General features: G+C 37.3%; 1 protein-coding gene across 2 annotated transcripts; it reads right to left on the reverse strand.

The window, feature by feature from the left end:
• Positions 6,386–27,240, reverse strand: COPS2 (COP9 signalosome subunit 2). 2 transcript variants are annotated; one of them, XM_021407942.1, is made up of 13 exons: positions 27,039–27,240; positions 17,799–17,912; positions 16,714–16,791; positions 16,012–16,137; positions 14,594–14,704; positions 14,404–14,481; positions 13,351–13,525; positions 12,148–12,326; positions 11,933–11,985; positions 9,561–9,658; positions 8,716–8,798; positions 7,885–7,943; positions 6,386–7,139 (listed from the first exon to the last, which is right to left on the reverse strand). In XM_021407942.1, the coding sequence occupies exons 1-13, from the start codon at positions 27,090–27,092 to the stop codon at positions 6,995–6,997; spliced, it is 1,353 nt and encodes a 450-aa protein (XP_021263617.1). In that variant the 5' UTR covers positions 27,093–27,240; the 3' UTR covers positions 6,386–6,994. The 2 variants fall into 2 exon arrangements, with proteins under 2 accessions (XP_021263617.1, XP_021263618.1); XM_021407943.1 differs by having other exon boundaries at positions 14,594–14,683; positions 27,039–27,238.

The raw sequence follows: 27,247 nt of genomic DNA on the forward strand, positions 1-27,247 counted from the left end.
TAGAGTGGTGCTCCATTAGAACCTTCTGACGTGGTATTTTGAAGATGGCTATTACATTGCAAGGTAAGACCTCATCTTGCAAACAGATGATATGAATATAGAACTTGCACAGAGACTGCCACTGCCTTATGTGCTACTTCACAACAGTAGGATCGCTATGTAACTTTTGCCTTGATACCTGTAACATTACTTAGGTTCTGTGAATTAAGTCTTCATGGGATTGCAGCCAACAAAATAATAGTTCCCATGGATCATGAGGGAAAGAGAGAAAGGTAAAACTGTAATCCCAGTGAAATGTAACCATAGGATTGCTGTCCATTTCTGTGAGTCCAGTGTTTTACCACAGATGAAGAGAACAAGATGGCTGCTCCTGACCCATGACTACTACAGAAACCTCCTCTAAGCTGGAGAAGCTGCAGCACTTGTGTTGCATTTCCACATCTCGGAACTTTCCTTGATGATATTAGTAGAAGTCTTCATCAACAGACACCATCCTGTTGGTCAGCTGTATACAACAATAGCATGTAATGGTCTTCAGCAGAATGAACACTTGTTCCTAACCTTAGGAAGCCATCTGAAGGTAGCAGTACAGATTGAGGTCATGATATTATGCTCCCAGGGGCTTTTACACAATGACATTTGTTATTTCAACACAAGAAGCCAGGAAAGTAAAACTGGGGATTAAGCTGGTTATATCAAGAACTTTCAGCTGATGCAATTGAACATCATTTCATCAGTCACTCATGAGCTTACATATGAGATGTAAATCTATGGTATCGATAAATAATTATGAAACATTAAATAAGCCACCTAACCCTTAATCTCCATAAATCAAACAATGAGTGAAGTGTATTTTAATTCCCAATAATTGAATACATTTTGCTTATTTTTGCAAAATTGTATTGACTTATTTAAAACCTGGTCACTTTTCATCTCCATGTGGGAGAACTGTGTGCAGGGAAAGAAAACAGTGAAAAATCCCACTGGAATTACTATAACAATTGTCTTATTGTATTGGTGCACCGGCATTTTAGCATGGAATGCAGCTTAATTCGTCCAAATTGGTGCTGACCACGGAATATATATTATGACATTTGCTTAAGATACTTGTTGTATTTTTAAAAAATAATGACTCTTTATGGCAAGGCTGTTCTTTATGAAATCCTTCTTTTGTTCCCAGGATACATACCAACAGAAAGGTCACACTTGAAAAGGCTGTTATGCATACTTGAACAACAATAACAAGAAGTTCTAAGATCAAAATTGGGCAGTGATTAAATAGACATCAAATCTACAAAATCTATACAATATACATAGAACAGAAGGTTATGCTGGCTGACCTAAGCGGCCACTTGAACTCAAGTCTCCCATAAAAATTAACTCTGTATTATCACCCAAAAGAAAAACATGCCGAAGCGCTTAGAACCAGTTATGTTTGATCCTCTGTCCACAGCTATTACAACTACACCAGGCTATCTGGTTACACCATCATCATCTTGATCGAGTGTTGTGTAAGTGTACTCAACAGTGTTGCAGTCCGTAAAGAAGTAAAAAGTCAACAAACCAACAAACCAAATAAAATAACTGCTTAACACACTGGTAACTGCAGTAGCTGCTTTTGAATATTCAGTTCTACAGGTCTAGTTCTCAAATCTGTCAGTTTGTAAGCAATTACTGCTATTTTTACTGCAACATGGAAGAAATAGTTGGGAAGCAAAAATGATGCTTTAATCTAGTGGGTGCTCACTGCAGTTTGATAATAAATTATTGAGTTTATTGCTACATCTGCAGGATAGACAAGTTATCCTTCCTGAATACAATGGAGGACACCAACCAAAATGAAGACAATCTAAGTTGACAGAAAGACAATTTTAAAAGGAAGTCTACACCAGAATATCTTAGCAGTATGGAAAGGCACACGATAGTGACTGTCTGAATCAAGATCACAGAATTGCAAGCAAGTCTAACAGCCTGTATGTGGTCACTCATGCTCCCTACTTACAAAGGCTTTATTCACACCCGATGGGTACAAAGTCCTGCAGAATGTTTAAGGATGCAATTAAGCACATCTCAGTGAAATCAAGGCAGCTTCATATATTGAAAGCTGAACCTATGTACAAACTTAATTGCACTGGTATAGTATGAAATAAGCGTTGCTCAATAACACCCTTCCACCTCCACGGTCTCAGCAGGCTCAGCCTGAGCTCTGCAGCAGCATGGCCTCAATGCCAACCACAACCAATACTGGGTTTGGAGGCTGCCACTGGGAGAAGGGGGAAGAGGCAGCAGGAATGAAGCTGACTCCAAAATGACATAGCTCGACTGGACTGGAACTACAGCCTTCAGTAAAATTACTGAAAAAGACAAGCACAAAACACAAAGTATAACTTGGCAAACAAAACGTTTGCATCTGACGTGGGGAGATAAAACATGTCGCATCCTGCACAGGCAGCCAAAGGCAAACGCAACAGGGAACGCATTGAAACCAAAGTGGGAAGGTGAGCTGGGAGCTCATCTGCAGTCTGAGAATGACAATTCCGATCGCAACATGCAATTGCTGCCTGGCAGCAGTCAGCATGAGCACAGCACTCCCACCGAGAGGAGCTGCAAGGTGGCATCACAGCCAACCAGGATGCATCCTGCCTTGCAATTCTTTGTAGCACGGCCAGGAAGGGATTAGCCTTTACTCTTGCCATAAGGCTTATAGTTATTACATCTAAAATTTAGTGCTAAATATGCAATTACTATACTGCAGATGTAGTTTGCAATCTACCTTTGCACTGACTTACAGATATTTAAGGAGGCAACAATCCTTTTTGTAAAGATCTTTATTAACACAATTATTTAACTGTAATGTAGTATTTTTTAAAATCTAGTTCCCTAATTTAGGCGTATTCTGGCTCTAAAATGGTATGCTTAGCAATCTGAAAAAGGAATAACAGGTCAACTTTTATAAGTCAGTACTGACACATATGGAAATTTAGCTCAAGTAATTGCTGTATGTCTGCAAAAGCCTGGGGTACTGTCCAGAATGGTATCGCTTTATTGTTAATCCATGCAAACACCATTCCTGCTCAAATTAGTTCAGCTCCTCCTCCCAGCCAAAAAAAAAAGTAAATGTGAAAATACCATTTTCAAACACAATTTACAACTGACCATTTCTGAGTGATGAAGAGTGACAGTATTAACAGACTTCAATTCAAATACCTTTATTATATTATTCTGTCAGGTGCATTGCAGCTGCCTTTGTTTTTTTTTTTTGTTGTTGTTGTTCAATAAACTTCTGAGCCTACTTAATGTGAAATTAAAATCCTCACCACATCACGGTTTCAGATCCAACTCATAGGAGAACCTTAAGATGAGAAATTAATGAATTCCTCCAAAGTATGTTTGCTAAATATTAATAATAAAAATAATCTAACACGCATGCAGATATAGCACCCAGATCCTCTAGGATTTCATTTGCATGACGTTCAGTTTTAATGCATAAGTTGCCAGCAACTCAAATGAGGGGTTTATACACACAGCTTAAGCACTATTGTAATCGTTTATAAAAGAACATTAGCATTTTCTTTTGCAAATAGACAGTTATTGGCACTAGCTAAGGCACCGGTTTATCTCCATGTACCAACAGCAAAAACACATATAAAACCATCCAAAATTGTGAAAAGCATGGCTATGACGATTAATGATATTTGCAGAAATTTAATGATTGGAACTGAGACTGGAGAATGCAGTGAGGCCAGTAAGCATTTCCTGAACCTGCAGCGCAACCTTTCTCAAAAAAAAAAAAAAAAAAAAAAAAAAAAAAAGTTATTCACCTTCTTCCTTTCAATTGTTTGTTCAGTTTTCCCAAGGAGGTGGAAATTACATCAGAGACAGATCTACCACGTGGGCTATAGCAACTACTAGCACTTTCTGTTGTAGCTTCATGACAAGACAACCCCTCCCCCCATTCCTCCAAAGACAAGTTTCATCTGTGAGGTTAACAATGATGTGAACACAAAAAGATATGGCTTATATAAGCCTTCATTAAGTGCCTGGAGCACATATGCAAAGTAAGAGCTAAACTATGAGCATGCAAGTAAGAACTAAAGTATGCCAATAACAATTTATTAGAGGTAGACTGATATTTTTCTTTAAAAACACACTGTTAGCTCTCACTATTCAAGCTAGCAGTCCTTCACTAGTTAGCCTAGTCCTACTATAATTAGTATTTTATGAGCAAAACCTTACAAAAGGGAACTAACTGCCTCCGCAACAGACATACCTGGGATGAGAAAGGTTACATCAACTTAAAACAGACAAAGGTGGGAATGCTTGTTTTTTTTTAAACAATACTAAGTTAAGCACAGTTCTTTTTTTCTTCTCTCCTTTAGAGGAGAGTAGTTGTTCCTACCCACAGTAAGGGTGGGAGGAAATGGCAGAGAAGGGAGACACACTGAAACAGCTGTTGAGGTTCCCCATCCCAATGGGAAGGAGAAACTTGCAAGGCTGGCTATCCACATGAAAGTCTCCGGATCTGTAGAGTAGAAGCCCAGGACTTTCAGAGGATAATGCTGGACACGCGAATCACTTACTAGGAAGCATTATACACCAATTTGATCTTGAAAAGTTCAATTTGACACTGCCAGATCTTAGTGGAATTTTCAAAGGAAAAACTGTTATACATCACAGCACTGTAAAGAAACATAGTACAAACAACATCTTTCAGTAAATGTTACCTATGGATTTTATGAAGGTAAAAATCTTTGCTTCTGCTTAAAAACCTAAGTTCAATTTGTATTCATGTTTTGAGTGGGTAAATTAGAAAGACAGATTTGTAAAAATATGCATCAGTGAAGGAGAAATCCAAGATCTAGCACCATGCTATTCATGCAACACATAAAGTTTTAATGTGTAAACACAGGAAAAAAAAGAAACCACCCACTTTGACAACTACAAAGCAAAATAATTTTCTATGGGAAGTAACTATCCTTCAAATGAAAGTTAATTTTATCCCATTTAATTGTACGCTGGTACCATTTAAGTCCTGCTCTAGAACATTTAGTTTAACCATGCTGTCTTGCACATACGTGACGGACGTGTCATTATAGGTGCTTTTTTTGGTGCTAATTGCTCTATTTACATATTTTTCCTTCCACTATAATAATGACTGTATGTGGTACTGCTTTATGAAAGACTCTGTCTTACCCTTAGCTTTAAACTGGAGGACTTGATGTTATCTCAGTCAACACTAAACAAGCTACCACAGGAAGACAGGTTGATGTGGCCAGTACTGCAGCTCTGTATTTTAATGGACGATCCTCAAATCTTAGGACATGAGAGGCATGTGTCTACTATGTTGTAGGACTTCAGGACTTGAATAGTGGCTCTGAAGGGACTTCAGTACAATCAAATAGTTGGGAAAGAATGTATTCCATTATTACCAAGTTCACTGTACTGTGAACAGTGTCTTTTTGTATACACTGAATTTAGTCAAAAAGACCACTGATTAGGAAAAGATAACAGTCTCTTTGAGGATGACAATCTCTTTGAAATTCTTACCCTTTGATAAGGGCAACAAAGCTCGTGAAGGGTCTGAAACACAAGTCTTATGAGGAGCAGCAGAGGGAACTGGGATTGTCCAGTCTGGAGAACAGGAGGCTCAGGGGAGACTTTATCGCTCTCTACAACTCCCCAAAAGGAGGCTGTGGTGAGGTTGGGGTTGGCCTCTTCTGCCAGGTAGCTCACGAGGACGAGGACGAGAGAGAATGGCCTAAAATTGTGTCAAGGGAGGTTCAAATTGGATATTAGGAAGAATTTCTTCTCAGAAGGAGTGGTTAGGCATTGGAACAGGCTGCCCAGGGAAGCAGTGCAGTGAGTGTTCCTGGGGGTGTTTAAGGAAATGGTAGATGCAGTACATCTACTAGGACATGGTTTAGTGGGCAGTACTGGTGGCAGGTGGATGGTTGGACTAGATGATCTTAGAGGTCTTTTCCAACCTTAGTGACTGTACAATTCTATAATCAGAGTGTGCATTTCTATTCCCAGGGTACTGCCTGGAATACTTGTATTCTTAAATTAACCAAAATAAAAAATGACCATATTTTTGGTCAATGCCAAATAAATGCTCACCAACATCAACCAGATAGCAATAATAGCTCGGTATGTTGCAAGATAAAAATCAGTTAACTTAGACTGCTAAATGTCAGCTTTTGGACTTTTTAGTATTTATGTTTAGCTACTTCAAGGAAAAAAATAAACAGCACAGACACCAAAGTTTAGACTTAAAATCTCCATATTGTCCTTCGCCAGTGATGTGAAAATGAAATAATCCCTATCTTCCTTTAAAAATAATGAAAGGAAAATCAAGTATAATGAAAGCACATCAAGAAACAAACTGTACAATCTCTGAACTGCACTGTTTATTTTGCTGCTTGAAACCTAAGTGACAGTATGCCACTAATTATGGGGTTTCTTCTAAACCTTTACTACACTGCAGGTACAGAAATATACGGACACATTTTTGGAGAATTGACATTTTTCAAAATGCAGCAAACATTTCAATTTATACATGAGAAAAGGAAGTGTTCAAAAGGGTATGCATTTCAAGTTATTGCAGGTTATTTCTGTGAGAATTTCTGCAAGTAAAACATGTTTTAAATTTAACCAACAGTAATGTGTCAGTGTATTTAAAATCATGACAAAAATCTTCTCTCTGATCATTAACTGCCCTTTGACAAATTACTAGGATGTTGTATGTTTAGGGCAAGATGTCAATACAGCATAAATCCCGTGGCATTTTGGTTTTCTTCTGGAGATTAAAGCTGTTTTGTTTCTTGGGATAAATGCAGCAGCAAAACACAAACCAGCTGATCAAAAAAGCACTTCTGCCATAACTCCAATAATTTCAGGGCACACCAACCGACAGTAGTTTTGCCATTCCCAGTTCTTTTAAGGTTTACATCACTGCACTGTTGCCTTAAGTACATTTGTAAAAGCTTGTTTTCTGTTAGGCCAGCTTGCTGACTACAGCCTGGTTGAGAGAATTTAGTTGGTTGGTCCATTTATCTAACGCAGTATACCGTGCACCACCTCTCTTCTGATGATCCAGTTCTAGGAGCTGGTTGACTTGATCAATTCGGCCATGTATAGTGCTAGAAGGGAATAAATAGTTATAGTCACTAACGCACATAGCAATAGGAGCTAACAATAATCAAGAGGTAAGGTAAGAAGACTTCTTACTTAAGAGGGAGACACTGCCTATTTAGTTGTCATTATGGCTAGAAAGCAAATTAATTAATGAATTCATTGGGCAATTAATTCATTGGACAACCTGCCTAGACATGTTTCACATATAAAGTCTGAAGTAATACGAAGTAAATAGTTCATTAAAGACAAGGAATCATGAAATATGGAGATTTATGTAAAAAGAAAATACCAACCCACCTATGGGTAGCACTTTCCTAGTACATAAAACAAACTGCCCTCCAAAATAACATTTTTTAAATTGTAGTTTAGCTTTTCCAGTGAGGCGGAACAGACTAATAATATGATTCGTGAGCTTGCAAGCGTCCTTCAAAATATACATAGGTATAAGCAGCAATTACTAATAATAATCACAAATTTTATCACAATTCAGGTATTGGGTTTTTTTTATGTAATTCAAAATTGAAGTAAAAAACATGCCACTCAATCACTATATATAATTCTCTCGGCTCACATATTACAAATATACTTTGCTTGCAAGCCAAGCAAATCAATAAAGTCAGTATCATTACCTTTTGGTTTAAGAGTCAAACAGTACTGTCATAAAGCACAGAAATATTGTTTCATTGCATCTTATATACTTTGATTGTTTTAAAGTAACAGAAGATCAGTAAACAAGAAAAAAATACATACTTATCCAATATGCACTGCACAAGCAAGCTTTCCACATCAGCTACATCTATGTTTAACTCCTAAAAAAAATAAAAAAAATGCATTGTGTTGGTGTTCTGCTTTGCAACACTAAATCCTTCCAATGTTTATTTGCGTATATATAATTTGGTTAGATTTCTGTTTCTTACTGTTTGAAAAAAATAATTCACTAATGATCTGTCAAGGAAAAGATCTCCTGCCAAAGCAACCATAGCCAACAATCTAGAGATCAGTAACCTCTCAGAAAAGTCTGAAGAGGATAAAGAAAAAATTTTGAAAGCTCCAGAAAACATTTCCTTCATTGACTGCAATTAAAATAAATACTTTTTGTTCGTTTTGTTTTTGATTTTGTTCTTCAGAGATTAGACAACAAAATCAATAGTTCCAGTCTTATAATTTATTTATTCTTACCACAGTTCTCTAACTTTCACAACAGATATTTGAAAATTATCTCTTGAACCAGAGAGTTTAAAACTTGGATTTCTATATCCATAAAATTACTTTTCATAATTTTGCTTTTAATTATGCAAATCTGACTTTTTATATTTCTCTTCAGAAAAGTCCTTTTCTCCACCAAGTAGGATAAGGTAGCGGTGTACTTTAGAAATATATCATAGCACACGTTATAAAAAGCAGTGGGAAGATGCCTAAAATGTACATTTTCACACTACAAAGCTGCCAGTAATGCATCAGGTTGACAATACAGTTTACATTTTATTCTATATGTTCTATTTCTGGAAACACTGCATTTAAGTGCTTTTATTCATAATTAATCATTTACTTAAGCAAATGCAAGGCTCCACTGACACATACCTTAGAAATAAAAGGAATATGTATTCTTGTGTAAGGCTTAATTAATTTTATAAGCACTTGTGTTCTGATGTTTCGCAAAAGTTCTGTAAGAAAAAACAAAACAGAAGTATAATAACAACAGTACTTATTAAATAAAGATACAATAGAGCTCCCCAAAATAAGAAGGCCTAAATACTGCTGTGTAGGTGGTAGGTAGTATTCCCTCCAGTCCTTGAATTCAACTGTCCTCCTTTTCTCACTTTCCAGTTCTGTTAGACTCCATTCCTTAGGCATCCATTTCTCTAATCTCACTGAGTTCCCCTACAAGACTTTGAAGTTTACCAGTAGCCTGTACATAACAGCAGTAGAGGTATTTATATTTAGTTTCTTCTGCTGTTTGCCATGTTCTCTTTTACAAACAAGAAGTGCAAGAAAACCCAGTCTCTGGATTAACTCTTTCTTTTGAGCAGCTAGCCAGCTAACTGATCTGGCAATAATACACTAAGTCCTACTCTTGATGAAAAAAGCAGCTACTTGAAACTGGACACTATATTCCAGTGGAGAGGCTTTTAAAATCTCAGATATGTGACAAATGCAGAGGATAACTTTATTTTATCATGTTAACGGAACTCATAGCCATGTGCTAGTGAGCTCCTGTTTTTTAAATACAGATACTATACATCTAACCATTGTTTTCAACACACGCCTGGATGCATGTTGATCCTGATCAATATCAAGCTTGGAAATAGTAAAGAAATTGTCTATCGAGTAGTAATAACAAAGAATTCTCGTTCTGTCAAAGAGAAAGTAAACCATTAACGTTTACCAAGAAATAAAAAAAGGACTGAAATAGCCTGCAAAAATACCTTCAATGTGTTCCCTTATGAAGGGATCATCCATGATGTTGCTGTGATTTGTTTTCAGAATCTTCTCAAATTCAGTAATGTCGTTATTCTGATAGGCACTTCAGAAAAAGTGAGAGATTAAAATAACATTTTTAAAATTAAAACCAGACTCATTAAGGCTTCATTCTTCTAAAAAAAAAAAGCAGTATTAAGCATTGGTGAAAAATAATCACATTCAAAACCTTTACAAGGAAAAAATATTTCAAGATGAAATGCTACAGAAATGACCTTTCTCTATTTTCAATTTTTGTTAGCATTTACAAAACTTTAGCAAGAACATTTAGTTCTTCTGCAAGCGTACTCTGTTTTCCAAATTGTTGTACTTGAAAACAAAACAAACAAGAAGCCCTACAGCCTAAAACCAGCCAATTTTGGACAGTATAATTGCTTGAAATCTGGCTTCATGAATCCTTATATTATGTAAAAACAACAACAAGTAAAAAGATTCCATTTTTGTTTTTATTCTTCCTAGAATGTCTTTGTTACACTGAATTCTAAAAATACTGGAAGATAGAAGAAATGTCTGACTTATCAGGATTAACCATCACTAATTTTTGGCATATTACTGTTTAGATTCTTATTCATAGTGAATTTTCAGTTTAATTGCTCGATCTTGTTATCCAAGAAAAGGTTACAAAAACAATGTGAGTTCAGACACCAATTATTGTTCAGTAGAGGCATCTCAGCATCAGTTAAGAGTTGTAACCATTGAAACAACATTTTTCTTGGAATATAATCATCTTACAATTCAAAATTATCATCTCTTCTTAAAGGAACAGTCAGCCGTAACTGGGACTATCCACTAAAACCAATGAAACTTAGTTAATTAAGCTACAGGCTAGCAATATTTAGCCTGAAAGACATATTGATCGATACAGGCTTTCCATTTCTGCTTAAGATCAACGCCAAACATTTTATGAATAAATTCTAATCTGCATTTATGGTCTCTGTACATTTTCAAATGGTACAAATTGACCAAAAAAAGACTCATCCCTTATTATCTTTGAAAGGGACAATATAAAGACCAGTGAAATTTAAGGTGGAACTTGAGGAGTTTATGAATGGAGTCATGAGTGGACTGGACTGTATCACATGAAACCGGTAACTGCACTTCAAAATTAAATGATATCTCAGTTAAGTATATTTTATTGTTTATTCCAGAAGTCTCTTTTTACCATTTGTAACACATTCAAGTTACCAGTGTAGAGTACAAGAAGAATTAAAAACATAATTGTAGTGTTTGGAACTGATTTTATCTTCTCCACATTTCTTATCTTAATTGCATTATTAATTTTATAAAAGCAGTTATACTCAAATGTCAAGATAAAAGACATAAATTAGGAATATGAATAAAATCAGTTTCGGTAAGGCCATCTGGAGTTCCTTCTGTCTCAAATTCACATGGAACTATGAAAGCAAAGTAGAAAATACATCTCTAAAGTGGAATTAATGGCAATATTCCCCTAATGAACTGCCAAAACACTTACTCATCAATATGTGATGAATGTACAAATATCCTCACTTTCAGAAATTATTTGTATGCGTACAATGGTGCAGCACCACAGCAATATCACAGCAAGATGATATAAGTCTGTGTATTGCAAAATGTGAGCAAGGATTACTGTTAACAAGTAAAGGTGGGAAGCTTTCCTATGTGGTGCTTTTTTTAAAATTATTATTTGATAAAGCAAAGAGTGGATGGAACTGGTTAACTTAATATAGCACAGTATACAAAGGCTGCCTCAGTTCAATTTATTTTCCATGATGGTATCAATACCCTAAAAGTTCTCACTTCGCAGCTGTTTCTAAGAGGTAAAGAGGCATGCTTTTGATCTTCATGTGTATTTAAAAGAGAATAGAGAACACCTGAAAAATTCATTTCATGTTCCTGAATTATGAAACTCCTTTAGTAATCATGAAACATCCATGCATCCAGTTATTCTACTGGCTTTAGTTTGAGATGTCAATCACCTCAGTGTATCACAAAGTCAGCCAAGCCTGGAATTCCAGTCACAGCACTAGGCAACAAAACTTTCTTTAAGGGAATTTACCATTGCAGAAGAAATTCAACTTAGCAGAAGATACCAGTATGTTTCCGTATCCCTCCCTGGTACAGTACAGATATTTAGGTATGTCATGGCAAACAAAAGTTGCTTTAAACAAAAAAAATAATCATCATCACAACCACAAACAACTGATCTACAAGTGTTTGCCCAATATTTATTAAAAAGTGTTAGCTGTGCAGAGAAATACCACATCTTAAAAAATTACTCCATTCCTCTTGGACACTACAGGTGTTTCTTTTCTTTTTTCTGGAAAAATTAAAATCTTACCTTACTAAATTCGTCATTGCTAGAATCTCTGGATCATTTTTGTATGGTTTAGCCTACACAGAACAGAAAGCAAAATATGGATGTTCAGATTTTAAATATTTTTTCCACTGTCCTCTTTTGGGTAATATTCCTATAAAGTCAGAAAAGAAAAAAAAAAGAAAAAAGAAAAAAAGAGGCAATAAACCTAAATGATTTAATCATATCTCTTGAAGTACCTCCTGAGAATCAAACGGATTTATTCCAGATTTCATCAGCATGTTTGCCAAGACCAAGTATTTTAAGCAAGTGGTTCTTCTGGGGCTCCCTGATTCATCATAATTCTTGAACGCTTCAAAAAAATCAGTATGTGCCTTTTCAAACTCTCCTTCTCTTAAGTGCATTTTGCCTCCACATTCTGAAAAGAAAACAGAGATGAAAAGAAAAAGGAACACTCTGTGCTTGTTGCTGACTACAATAATTGTACTCAAGAGTTCCACACTATTTCTAAATAGATTACTGAAATATTTTCAGGAGTCTTTTCATTCTCCAAAAAATCACTAGGAAAAAGACCCAAACACTAGAGCCTTCACATAAAGCTTTGCCCTTTGAACAAACCTCTTCTAAAGTAGAAAAATACAAAACCAACCCACACCACCAATCTAAAAGAACGCTAATCCTCACAGCCAGTAATCATCTTAATCTTATGTTAAAATACTGTAAAAATTGAATTTATTTCAACTTTAAAGGTAACGTACTTCCTGTATTTCTGGAATTTTCTCAACATGTCGAGCAAAACTACACAGAAAAATTGAGACACACTTCATTTCCCTTTATTTCTGAAGTACCCACTATTGCCAGATTGCCTGCGCAAACACCTGCACCACAGTAAGTGAGAAGGCACACCAGTACTATGGAGAAAGTTGTTTTTTTTTCTTTTTTTGAAGACACACAGAACAATTCCACTATAATTCATCTTCATGGATAATAACACTTTCAAACACATCTTAAAGCTCTTCAGCTCCTGACAAATTTTAGTGGGGCGAGACATTATGCACAAATTTACAAAAGGGGACTACAGAAATAGCGATCTGTCAAGCCTTGTGCATTTGTCCTTTGTTGTCTGCCATCATTTCAAACAGCTCAGGTCTTCCCTACGTTCTTCTACTGCTTCTCTCCTACTCTCTATGTAGCCAGCTGTCCTGCCTGGCTGAGCAGTGCATCTGGTACCTGGGCACTAGAGCAGCAAAGCTGGAAGTCCTACAGAAGGTAAACATTAAACGAGACTGTAGTCACAGCACTTGTAGTCCTTTATTCCCATAGGGTTTGTCTGCCTATGGACCTACAGGATCCCTTGCCTTTCTTGTTGAAACTGAAAAAATACTAATTATCAGATTTTCATTATGCTAATCTGCAACAAGTTAAATGAAAGATTCACTTACCTCTGATAACTCCCATGATCAGTGGATGAGGAATAGCTGACTTGATGTGCAATGACTGTTCGTATAGTGCTTTAAGTTTTTTGTTATTTTTCTGTGCTGTATACATTTGAATTTCCAAAGCATAAATTTCCAATAGTTGAGTACCTTTTTTTAGGTCATCTTCCCCATCATCAGTCTAGGATAGATTAAGTAATAAATACTGTGAAGTTTTCAGAGAACAGCAATTTCAATATTATACTAATAGAAATCTCATTAGCAAATATTCTCAGTAATTTCCTGTCATGAACAAAGATTTGCCTAGAAATTTGAAATACTGATATGAATACATACATAAAAACCTAATAATGAAGGAAGTTACAGCTGGCCGAATTCCAGTGCTTTTTCTTTATTAAAAGGCAGTATTTTTGTTTAACTGTCTTTCTTATAGCAAATAACAATTTCCTGAACTTTGCTCTTCATTCTTTTCCACTTTTCCTAAAAAAAAAAAAACCCAACCAAACAAACAAACCACAATGCTCTCTCAGTATATAAATGTAATGACTGATATAAATAATTCATTAAACTCTTCAACTGCCTATGACATAACTATTTAACACATATTTGTAACCTATTTTCCAGGCTATAGGAAGAAAAGGGGACAAACAGGCAGAGCAGGCTGCATGACTATCTTTATTTCCACCCCCCTTCCAAATCAGAAAGTAACTGTAGTTTCAGATCGCAGTGAAGCTCGTTTGGCGTCTTCCCTATCTTTGAAACTAAACACTTATGATTTTAGATCATTTGTATGTGCTTCTTCTTCTTGCACCTGACGAAAACGAAATTTAATCAATAGTTGTGAATTACTTTTTAAAAATCATCCTTAAGCAAAGAATGAAACATTTTTGTCGCTTCTAGTTCATGTTATCAAACAGACAGCAAATGAGAGCAAGCACGGTATTTCTTTTCTCTGTACTAAAAAAGCTCAGCAACACATCTCAAATGCCATCAACAGATTTAAAAAAAAAAAAAATCAATGCTGTTTACCAAGCTACAGTGATTAGAGTATAAAGGTACCTGGCATGACTGATGTAGCTGGCGCAAAATCTTTTGTAACTTCCCATATTCTTCTCGTTCTAAATATAATTTGCCAAGCTGTAATAAAAAAAAGTTAAAGTACTAAGATCTATTAAGATTTCATAATTATCGTTTAAGTTTAGCTGAGGGTATCACAAACAAAAGCAAAAAAATGAGTTACATGTTTTACCTTTGTATTTGTCTTAAACCACAATCTATCGTTCTTAGCATCTTTCAGAGCTTCAAGTGTTGTTTCATAGAATTCCTGAAGCAAATCCATCTGACATAAAAAATCAGAATTCTATAATTGTAAACAGCAAATTTGTACCTGTTAATAAAGTTAATCTGAGCAAACTAAAACTGCATGCTTGAACTTCAAAATAAGAAAGATCTGCATCTTACTGAATCGTAACGAGCTTCTTAAATAACAAAACCAAGTAAACTTCCTTTTATTATATCAAACAAATATCATTAGGAAGTATTCATATTTTAAAATTTGCAGTCATCTTTCATGCTAGATAAAAGTGAAAGCTACCTTATAGAAACCCATCTTATATAAGCAAGTAGTATGAATTCTTACATTGTGTAGCAAAAGACAAACAGTAACAGCCATTCCTGCTACTTAAAAGAAGAAAAAAATTTACGTATCAAAAAGGAATTAAATTTCCAAAGAGAGAAACGTTCAAAGATGCCTTCTTTCTATACTACCAAGACTGTGTGACCAAAAGCTCTATAGCACAAACTATTTATATATACATATAAATATAAACAACAAACAAAAAAGTGTGACCTTTAACAAAGGTTCTACAGAGAATGCATTAGTATTGTTTATGGACATTATTCTTTTTGGGATAACAAATTTGCAGCTATTAGTGAATTTGAAGTTAACAGTTCCAGATCGTCCTTCCAGATTTGGCTCCATGTGCACTTAGACCAAACACGCTGACCTCTGCCAACAAGGTACAGTCCAAGCCAATCCTCTAGACTTCAAGAGTAAACTGAATCATTCATCTATTAACTTCCCTTTCCTAGGAGTGGCAGGACAGGAAGGAACTGTGGTAACAGAGGAATCATCCCTAATGACCAATGATCCTCCATATGCATGTAATACTTCACAGTGGAGCTCTCTCTAAATCTGTGCCACATCACAAAAGAAAAGGAGCTCAGCTTTTTATCTGTAAACACATACCCAGCTTGCAGGGAATTCTCAAAGATAAATTATATTTAACACCAGCACTTCACTGCAAAATTCCTCAAAGTGCTCCCCCAGTAGTAAAATAGTACAAATTTTAATTGAAAAGGCAAAGTGCATATTCACAAAGCTACAAGATGTATGTACTTATTAGCATAGAAATTCCAGGTAAATAACATACACACACAAAAAAAATCAACCTACTTTAATTAAAAAGACAAATTTATGAAAAACTGTGCGTTGATAGAATCCCTCAGATGTGGGAAATGTATTCTAATATATCATGATAAATTAATACTGTAAATCCTCTCTAATCGAATTTTAAAAACTCCAAACAACAGCACCATACAGAAAGAAGTCCACAGTTAAGACTGCAAGAAGGAAAACTACCAAAATGAAAGAACTGACAATCTAACCTGCTTTGAAGTAGAGATATAATCAAGAATAGAATTGATGGATTTTTCAGAGTAATTCCTTGTGACTGCACTTCGTATGTAAGTCAACAGCTGTTTATATCTGTTCATCATTTCAGGAAAGTTAGTCTATGAAGAAAAAAACAATTATGTCATTTTGGTCTTAACGATTAAAATCTGAGTTACATCTTGCAAACATACATACAGGAAACAAAGCCTAGCAGACAGATTATGCAGTAGTGGTTGTTGTGAGGAACTTTTCATCACTGCTTTATTCATAAGCAGCAAAATCAGGAATAACTTGAGTAAGGCTCCATTGAATAGACACATAAAATATTTGTCTCAATTGATAAAATAAGAGTTGGCTATACAACTGAAGTGTTGCATATGCAGCATGAAAACATTTTTCACTTATTTGTTCTGGTGAAGTACACATATAGAGATATAGGTATCGAGATACAAAGTTAGCAGTCTGAAATGGCATGACACTTCGGGACAGCAACGGCTGAGCCTCAGATTCTCAAGAGAGTCTCAGCTGACAATAGTTATTTTGCATCCATTTTGCCATTGGTTTGCAACCACCACACATACTGAAGACTACAAAAGAAAAGTTCTGTCACAGCCATAACTTTGAATAACACTATAAGGCCTCCAGATCAAATTTGTATTTATGCTATTTATTCAAGCAATAGCTGTAATTCCTACCAATTTAAAGTTTATTTTAATCATCTGTTTCAGAGCTTTGAATCCCCATTCTCCTTTTTCACCTTCGAGCTCCAAAACCTGAAATAGAAAAAAAAATTAAAGCAGTATTTATTAAAACTTTATTAAAACTTGAATTGACTTGCATCCCTTTTAAAATGTACATATCCCATAAAAGCATTTCCCCCCCACCATGTCATTCTGTACAAACTAGTGTTTTACTCTGTCCTGTTCTTCAATTCTATTCTTCTGATATTATTGAGGAAATTAAGAGAGGGATACATATCTCATTAATTTTCACACCCTAGCTGATGTATGGATGGCGAATTGTTATTCACAGATTTTGTTGCTGATGTCTAGCATCAAATACTAAACTTTACTTCTACTCCACAAAAACATGCAGACAGAGTTGTAACACACTCCAAAACTGACTGAAACTACCTCGTAACAAAATTACTTAATAAGTGTTCACTTTGAATTGCTATACATTCTTCAGGTATCTCAAAGACTTCTAGGCAGGAATTTTTAATGTAGCATAGTTAAGGGAACGATTTGCAAATGAACACTTTAGAAAGTATTTATTTATTTATTTATAAAGTCATCTAATGTCTGGCTTTCTGGTGACAGACTGAAAACTTAAAACTTACAGCAAGGAAAGAAACACTAGGTCATTCAGAACTTATACACGTAGAGCTTTGGATTCAGATAGCAAACCAAAAACAATACATTATGTAAGACCCTGGGGAAAATGCCAAGTCATTAAAAAAAAAAAACAGGATTTGTTTTTCTTTTTTTAAACTTGGCACATGAAACGACACTTAGGATTAATTAACTGACTAAATTCTGAAGATCATGGCTGTGATAAAATAGGACTCCTGTCCTCTTGATGCTCCCTAAGCATGATCCTGAAAGGGAGTCAGCCAGGAATCCAAGTAGGCCAATGATACGCTTAGCATATTAGAAAGTTAAAATACTAATATTACTCTTACAATTCCAGAAAGTAACTCAAACTGTAAGCAAATATTTTAAAATACTGTACTTGAGGGCTAAATAATCAATGTAAAAGAGATAAAATATATTAAAAAAACCTTCTGAAAACTGCTTAGTGCTGCTTTTGGATCATCTTCCTTCAAAGCTTTGGAATTGTAGTATTGATTCTCCAGATCCACATTGGGTTCAGAATTACTGTCCTCAGAATATTCCTACATTAAGTTAAAAAAAAAAAAAGAAAAAGAAAAATTAAGGTTTGGAACATTCACTGAAAAAGGATAAATAATAGTGAGATGTATTGTTCGAACTGATGTGGAACGACTGCATCCTAAAATCTTTCGTTCCAAAGCCTAAGTATGAACTCTTATGATGATGTTTTCTCACCCCACCACCAGGCCAGCCTCCCATCCACCAACTCTTGTCTCTCAACAGATTTGTTTCTGGACTAACAAACTCACAGCTCCACCAACTCTGCCTTTATGACAAGTACAGACTGTATTATTAAAATTCAACTAATTTTGGTGTTTAAAGACAGATGTCTAATAGCATGTGTCATTTCTGTGCGGGGGAAGCAAACATACTGGCCACTAGGCTGCCAAAAGGTGCCCTGTTACATGACCTTTGCTATCTGCACGGAAGACGCTGGCTGAGCCGCTGCTCAAGTAATGATTCAGCAACACAGGGTATAAAAAGCTTCTGTGAATCTTCAATCTGCCTTTTCACATCCTGAAGATTCATCCTCATTTCAGGAAATGGTAACGGTAACACCAGCTGCCTCTTTGCTGAGAAGCAGAAAATGATTGGGAAAAATGCTAAAGTACTGCCAGGGCAGGAGGAGGGTAAAGCACAGGCACAACAATTTAATCAAATAATTACTCATCACACATCCTAGCAGCAAATAAATTGAAAAACTTAATTCCAATGTTACTTTTTTACACTAACAGAGTCAAATCTCAAATAATGACTTTGAGGTTTACACGAATCAAAAATATTTGACAACTTGGCATTTTCAAGCCAACTTCCATCTGAAGAGTACTCAGCTATTAGCAGGTGAACTGTTTCACAGAAGCTGGTTAAACCACAGAAGTTACTGCCATCTGAGTAACTTGCCCTTGAATATGTACATCATACATATTCGGGCGCCCTTTTTTAAGTTGGCATTTCCTCTTTTGTTGTACTTGTTCATCTGCACTAAACATATTCTTTCATTCATTCATATATTGCTAATTGTTCCTTTAAAACCATAGAAGAGAACATTTAAATTCATTCTCTAGTTTTCTCAAACTCTGATGGAAAAACTATGGAAACTCACCACTGACCCAAATTTTACCAAACACGGTCCTTGAGATGTTTATCCTCCAGCCTTCAGAACACACACCTAATGTTTCCATTTGTTATACGCTGACAAGTTGCTCACACACGCAATCAGCAGACTGAAAAGGCTAGCAAATTCCACCAGCCTGCTTTCTAAATTCCCCTTCTTAATACTGACTATTCCAAAGACAATAGTAAACAAGTAGTTTATTTCACTGGTGAGACTTTCCTTCTGGTTTGCTTATTTCTGTCAGTTCTTCACCGTATTGATCCAACGCTGAAGGAGCAACTGCAAGAACGCGCATACAAAGCCACCAGCTGAGGCACCTTATGAAGGCACCTACTGCTGAAGAATAAACAAGCTGGCATCTAAGATACGCGTAATCAGTTGATGCCTTGTTTACACTAAACTTGAACAAATAGGCATATTTTTGGCAGAAGTATCTATTTATAAAGATAAAAGGAAGGCAAACTGAATTAATTCCTTTCAGGAAGCTACATGCTCTATAAGCCTACAGCCAGAAACATCTACATTTTCATCTGGGCTCTGCCAGTGATTCTGGATGTGGACTCAAGCCCGGGCCCATTTTCAGATCACTTTTCTTAATGCTACTTAAATATTCCATAAAACTATTTTCATTCTTTATTATGTATTAATATTCTAATAAGCGGTAATTTTAGAGATTAACTTCTCCTAATGGAATCACTTTGAAATGCATCAAAGGAAGTGTTTTATGTTCTCATCACTACATTTTTCCTTTACTTGATGGCTCTTCGCCTCACATTAAATTTAAGATCTTGATATTGCCTCAAAGCTCTCAGGGAGACAGAGCTTTCCTATTTCTGGAAATGTGCTTTTCTTAATGGCACACACTCCTAAAAACAGCTGGTGGAGACCCCGCACTGGAATCTTTTGCAATCTAAAAGTGAGAATTCACACTGGAGCTCACACTGGAAGTAGCACTTGCTCCTGAATGTGGTTTAGCTTGTTTGGAAGTAGTTTAGATGCATGCTGCTAACATCTGTGAAAGCTGCCCTAGGGAGGACACGGTGCGATTAGTTATGCGCAGGTATTTTAGAAAGCTTAGCTTATAGAGGTACACCTAGAGGTTTGCCTGCCATTTCATGTGAATTAACCTTACTGTACACTTTCAGAGAGCTCAGCTGTGACAGCTCTTACAGGTGTCAGCAGTAGGTATCAAGTACTACACTTTCAGAAAGACAGGAAAAATCCCATCCCCACGTAATGAGTAACAGCACTTTGCATCCTGTAGGTAATATAAAACCCAGGAATAAAAATGTATTTATCGGATGCTGAACTTAACAACAACAACAACAACATGATCAAGTCTCATTATTACTTGTATTACTGTTAACAGACTTAGAGTAAAAAAAAAACCCAGACAACTAAGGCACTTACTTTAAAAGGTCTATTTAGAATTAATGGCTGTGAGGAAAACATTTAAACCGCGCTGAACTAAGTATGAAATGACAGAGTGAATCTGTAGACAATCAAAACTAAGATCAGCCATTAAGGTGCTACATCTTAATTTAAACATCAGCGTTGGTTATGCTGATCGATTCTGAAGGAGCATCACTGTCTTCTTCTGATGCAGAGATGGTTTAGCGCAGTATGAAACGAATGCAAGAACACTGAGCTTTTGCCAAAAGCAAAAGTGTGAAGCTGTCTCTTCGAGGTTCAGACTAAGAAAAAGACACATTTTCTTCCCAATGCCAAAAACAGAAACTTTAAATTCTTTAAACAACAAACTCAGATACTGAAAAGTTAACCTTTCCTCACCCCTTGACTGCCCTGCATTCTACCCGAACTTCTGCAGTTCAACACCTTTTATACAGAAAGTTTGCTTCATCAAAGAATGCAGTACCAAAACAGAAGTGCGCAAGAATTCTGCGATTAACTGGTCAAGTTTACAAAAGGAAATTCCACATTCTTCTAAAATTCTCTACTATACTATCTAGCATTCTGCATAGAAAAGAACATCCTTCTCTATAACTTCAAGATACAAAAGCACTTGTGTGCTGCATTTTAGCTCCAGTCAACGTTAAAAATAAGCCTAAGAGTTTTTTAATGAAGATCTTGGTGATACTTTTAAATGGGCATCAATATCATCAGAACAAATAAAAGCAAATGAAATCTGACTACGCAGAACCTATCTCTGAAATCTCCTCCTGTGAGGAACAAAACAAACAAGTGCTTTATTAATTAATACTTATGAGATTATAAAGCCCTCATACAGCTTAAAAAAACCTGCAGTTAAAAAATAGTTATGGCATCACTTAAGTATTGTTCCAATACAAAGGTCAGTTATGGACAATCCAATCCAATCGTACCACTTTTTAGGGAAGAAAAATTGCAATGTCAGTTCATTTGTAATGTAGATAGACCTCTCCTGTACCTCACTCTGCCAGGGATATAGTTCTTTATTTTTAATAGAAGTTAAATTGGTACCAAGGAACTAATTTAATTTACAGGTCCTCATTACACTGAGTTTTTACCAAATTCATCTCATCACATCTTTAAAATACTAAGCCTTGGCTTCTAAGATGAACACATGCAGAAGACAATTCACCCAGCCAGCTTTAAACATTGGGTTTACAGCACAGATCCATTCTCAATTTCTCCAACAGCAAAGGCAGATTGGAATTAGCTTAGTGCTTCACCACCTTCTTTTCATTTCTGGTCCCAATGCTCCCTTTCCCCTACAACATTTTATGTTGTGCACGTCCTGGATGATGCGTCACTCTGCCTGGGCTCAGAGAACAGGCCCACTGATGTTCAGTAGCCAGGGAGGGTGAGAAAATGAGCCGTGGTTCCAGGGGGAGCCTCAGTGAATGTAGCCTCGAGAGATTACAGTGAGCTCTCGAAGCACAGTCCTGTTCCTCACCAGCAGAGCATGTACAAGAGCCTGGAGACCTTCACTCCGCATTGGTGACTACAACAGCACTTTGTGGCACTCAGCTATCACGTTAGTGTGCCACTGCTCTGCCTAAGTGTGTACAAAACCAAAGAAATCAGTACTTTGTGAAAACTACCTTTAATTAGTTACTAATTTTCCCCTCTTGCCCACACTTCCCCAAGCCCTACATTTACACGTGGAGCAACAATCTGAACTATTCCTCTCCGTACATTGCTCAGCTAGCTGCATGGGAACCACACTCCTACTTTGCACATTTGTTTTTGAAAAAGGGAAAGTAGCTGTGTGGAGGATTACTTTCCACACATAAACCCACAATACAAAGAGTTCTATTTCTGTAGAAATGCATCTTTTTAAGCATTGTTAACAACAATGTCCTTGTTACTGTCATTTTCAATTGCTGGTAATTTTACCAAATTTCAACCATTGGGCTGATTCAAAGCATTCTTTTTTGTGAAGTTCAATTGTTTCTGAGAACAAGTCTGGTAAAAATTTGATTTTACTTCAAGTAACTCTGTTTCATAACCATGGCATTTAGGAGGTCTACTAACTCATTTGGAGTGAGGTTCTGATATTTCACAACAGTGTGAGTGATGTGGGTTCGGTCTGTTGCTGCTGTTGCCCTTTGGTTTTGTTTTGGTTTGTATTTTTTCTTAAAACACAAAAATGCCCAAATGAGGCCAACTGAAAAAAACCTTGAAAACAACTGCTCAATGTATTATTCTCTTAGCTTGCCAGCAAGACTTCTTGAACATTTCATCTAAAACAAACGCAGAGCTCATGGCACCCACCCCAAGAGTGCCCAACCAAACCCAGTGGACCCTGGCACCAAGGTGGCAGGCAAAGAACAGCTTCTCCGTGCATTTGCCAGTGGCATCTAGGCACTTGAATATAAAGAAAGAAATCAGAATGGGGAAAAAAAAAAAGGGAGGAGGAGGAAAAAACAGAGCAAACCGAACAAACCACGAAGGTAAAAACAACAGAGATTTGTGTCACAAGTCTGCAACTACTCAACCACGCATTGGCAGCCCTGGTTTTCTTTTCTACATTCCAGGTCTCTGAAATCTGCTCCTCCTCACTACGTCCGCAAGCCATCCAGTGCCTGCTGGCTCACACCACGGTGGGTAACAGCCCGTTACTGACACCAGGAATAATTAGGCTGTGCAGCCAGCGATTTGCAATGGGGTCAGTACAGCTCTACTGAAAGACAGCTTCTGCCTTTGTATTATTTTTTCAAGCAGAAGTTGAGAGATGCACGGAAATGAGATAGGAGACTGCAGATAGAAAAAATGGCATTACGACACGTAAATAGTATCAGAAAAAAAAGTGCCTTTTCTTCCTACTGCTGTCACACAGCTCTCCTACAATTCTGGGCATCCTTTTCTAAGAGTCTGGCAGCTAACTTACTTGTGTTTAACACTGAACTGCCTCTCAGGTCCTGGGGAGCTCATTTCTCAACAAAGCGCTAAATACTTTTTCTAAAATACTAACTGTAATAATAATCAGAACTTGTATCAAGCTTATCAAGGTTCAGAAAGAAAGAATTTACTCACTAGTTATTCTCATCCTTTTTGCCTCAATACTTCTGTATGAGACATCATAGTGATGAGGAAAATAAGCCCTGAATACACTGATTCTGTGTTTACGAATGAACCTGAAGAGAATGCATAAAATGGAGCATCAGGACACACACTGAATCCATATCAAATACGAAATGGGAACGAATTCAAAGAACCACCTCCTTTGTGAAACATACTGAATGCTTTTTTAAAATCACATACTAATGTAATTAAATATAACAAAGAAGCGGAGGAGTGTAAACTGGATCTGCCTGATTTGCTATTTCCCTAGTTATGCATGTTTGTTTGGTTTTGCTGCCTCGTTTGCTTTTTATATTTACACATATATACAGTTTTTTAAATGATGGAAATACTGAAATGTAAAGATTGGGAAGAGGTGAGAATCTGCACATAATTTCAACTCTACCTATTAAAAATGCATCAAAGTAAGGCAGAATATTTTCCGTCTGCTGATGAGATTGCTTATAAAGTTTGATAGCATTTAGAAATTTCTTCTGAAATGGATTATGGTCCATAGAGCTAGAAAGAAAGAGAGCCAATTCAAGTTTACTACCTTTCTGACAGCCTGAAATAAAGTGTACAACTGCAAACTTCTTAATATTGACACAGTCTGAAAAGGGAAACCCTGAGGAATCTGCATGTTCCCTGCATCTGAGCCACGCTGATCCTCATGAATCTGTGGCAGCCTCACTGGAAAGAGAACAGACAGCTCTTCATGCAAATCGTACAGAGCTCTTCTGCTGAAGTCACTGAAATAATACAACAACAAACACAAATACACAAGTTGCTCAGCAAACAGATTTGGCTACCTTCCCCCTGATTAATTTTTAAATTGAACTTCAGTGCACAATAAGATGTCTCATTAACAGCACCACAAACAAATCCTTATGAATTTAAAGCAAAACAAAATTAAGGAAGAGGGATTACAATAACTGTCAATGTGTTGTCATTGTGCCTGGAATTATCAGTTTCTAGAGAAAAGCTGAATTCAGTGTCAAAGTCAATTCTAAACACAGCTTGCCGTCAGAGACTGAAAAGAGAGATGGCGGCTACAGTGATCCTTCCTTCCCTCTCTACCCTCAAGCTAAAACACGTAAAATGAACCTGGGCTGAAATCATGTAAGGCCCCAAACAAGCAATTAAAATTCAGTAGCTTTCCTAGCAACCAGTAAACACTATCCTGTTTATTGAAGCATGAAGTGCAATAATCCATGTTCTAATCAAAGCTGTCAGTGTACATTATTAGCAAATTCTGAATCTAGCTTCATCCACCCATATTTTTTTTTTGCTGAGCTAAAGATCTCCAATAGATAAAGTTAACTTCTGTGACTGTATAAGGTCATCAACAGGAAAAATGTTCACTTAGAACCCAGTAGAAAAAAAACAGAAAGAACAGTAATGTATTGTTATTGTAATGTAATAGGACAGCCTTCAGTTGTTTGACACTGCAGTAATTCCTCTAATGATAGAAAACTTATGATGAAGCTGGGAGAGAGCTCAGCCTTCAGATTATCAGTTCACATTTCAGTTCAAGTGCAAAGCATCTGCATACTTCAGGAAACATAACTGACTGCTTCTACACAGTCAGGTCAGAGCACATTTAAACAGGAACAGTCATAACCACCTCTAATAAAAGCTGACAAAAATCAAAACTTGTTAGGGCTTTTTTTTTCCCCCCCGTCAGACATCTGACATACTCTATTTTAACAAAACAGCTGTATATTCCTCTTTCCAAACAGTTTCTGCAATTCCTGCCTCTCTTCCTACTAGTAACAAAATATCCACTAACACTCAGCTGTGCTCTTTTGTTTTCAATTCTGTACTAGTCTGTGCATCGCCTTGTACTGTGGTCTTCTGTTTCTAAACTTTCTGCAGCAGCATGTACTCTGAAATGAGAGCCATGCACCCCCTCACAGCCCTCTGTTAATTATTCATATCAACACAAAAAGAAGAAACGAATCCCTGTCTTCACAAGAGGTTTATTCAACTATTTTGGAAAACAGTTTTGTTGAACATTGCAATTACAGTCTCAAGCATGTTTGAAAACAATGTCCAGTCGCAGTTTGTTAGTGCGAGAATGCAGAAACTAGTTCAGCTGCACTATCTTTATTTGTAAATTCTGGGTTTTCTTTCCTTCATCCGGTATAAATCCAAATCAAATAAAAAAAAATTAATGACAATAGAAATGTTCTACGAGAATTAGCTACAGTAAGGGGCTGACATTTCCCAAAAGCAAGAAGTTTTTCCAATAATGAAGAAAGCACTTAACATGAGAAAAAGAAAAAGCATTACACCAGCAACTATCCTTGGTAAAAACCGACATAACACGTTGTGAGCATGGAGCTGCACCGACTTATTCAAATACAGCGGATGGCTGTATTTAAAAATTGAAAAGTGCAATTCCAATGGTTTCTCTACATGCCCAGTTCTCATGTTACACATATTTAAAATGAATTCTGCTGTTTATTGTTCATTTGACAGTATCACGTGGAAAAATAAACACAGTATTTTAAATCAGTCAGTGAATTTAAGCATTAAGTCTTCGATTAGCAGGGGCCTGGGGTTTTCAGTGAGACCGCAGTGCTGTACGTACAGGTTTAACTGAAGTAAATGACATACAGAGTTCCAGTCCACAGCTACAAAGAGGTTTTAGAGAGTGTCCCAGTTCTAAAAAGCTATGCTAAGCTCAGAAAAGCAAAACAAACAAATAAGACAACCCAAACCAAATGAACACTAAAAGAAAAGCAGCCAAACCTCAAGCCTCAGTATATGATGATAGTAACAATTATAACTGACCAGGGCCCACTACATACTTTGCTCCAAGTGACAACTATTTAGTTTATTAACACATATCAAAATGTTTTTTTTTTCCTCATTTCAAAAAAAGTGCTTTTAGTAATTTAAGGGTCTTAGACTAAAGCAATTCCATTACATTCTCCTTTTTTTCCTGGATAAATGGGTCTGTCTGTTGCTAACTGTGAGCAGCCTTTTATTTTTTAACTATAAAAGCTTAGAACGAGACCTGACGTCAAAACGTAACGCAAGACAAAAAAAAAAAAACAAAAAAAAACAAAAACAACAACAAAAAAAAAAAAAAAAAAAAAACCCGGAGTTCTGCAATGAGAAAAGCGAGCAGCTCGGTGTCAAGGCAAACCCAACAAGTTTACGACGGGCGCATCCCGGCGCGCTGGGGCCGCTCAGCGCCCCGCTGCTCCCCGCGCTATTCCGCAGGCGGACGCCGAAGCGGGCACCAGGGCCCGACCCTGCGGGGTCAGCCCCGCCGCCCGCCGGGCAGCGGCCCGCACTCGCTGGGCCCGTGGGGAGCGCGGGGCCCGGCACCCCCCGCCGCCCGCGGCCTCCCCGGGGAGCGCAGCCCCTCCTGCCAGCGCGGGGCAGCGCCCGGCGGGACGGTGAGGCGGGGAGCGGCCCGAGGCCGCCGGGCTCCCGAGGCCGCCACGCCCGCGCGGTCCCCGCGCCGCACCCTCCAACCCCCACGTCGCGCCCTTACCAGGTCGTAGTCCTCCTCATCATCGCACATGAAATCATCCTCCATGTCAGACATCTTGGCCGGAGGACGGGCGGGGGGAAGGAAGGGGCCGCCCCTTCTCCCACAACCCCGCGCGGCGCCGCCCAATGCGGCTCCGCTCCGCCCGGAACCCGCTGCCGCGCAGGGACGGGCGGAACGGGATGGGCGCCGAGCCGCCTCGGCTTCCTCTC

This window comes from Numida meleagris, chromosome 9, assembly GCF_002078875.1.
Source record: "Numida meleagris isolate 19003 breed g44 Domestic line chromosome 9, NumMel1.0, whole genome shotgun sequence".
Classification (NCBI taxonomy): Eukaryota; Metazoa; Chordata; class Aves; order Galliformes; family Numididae; genus Numida; species Numida meleagris.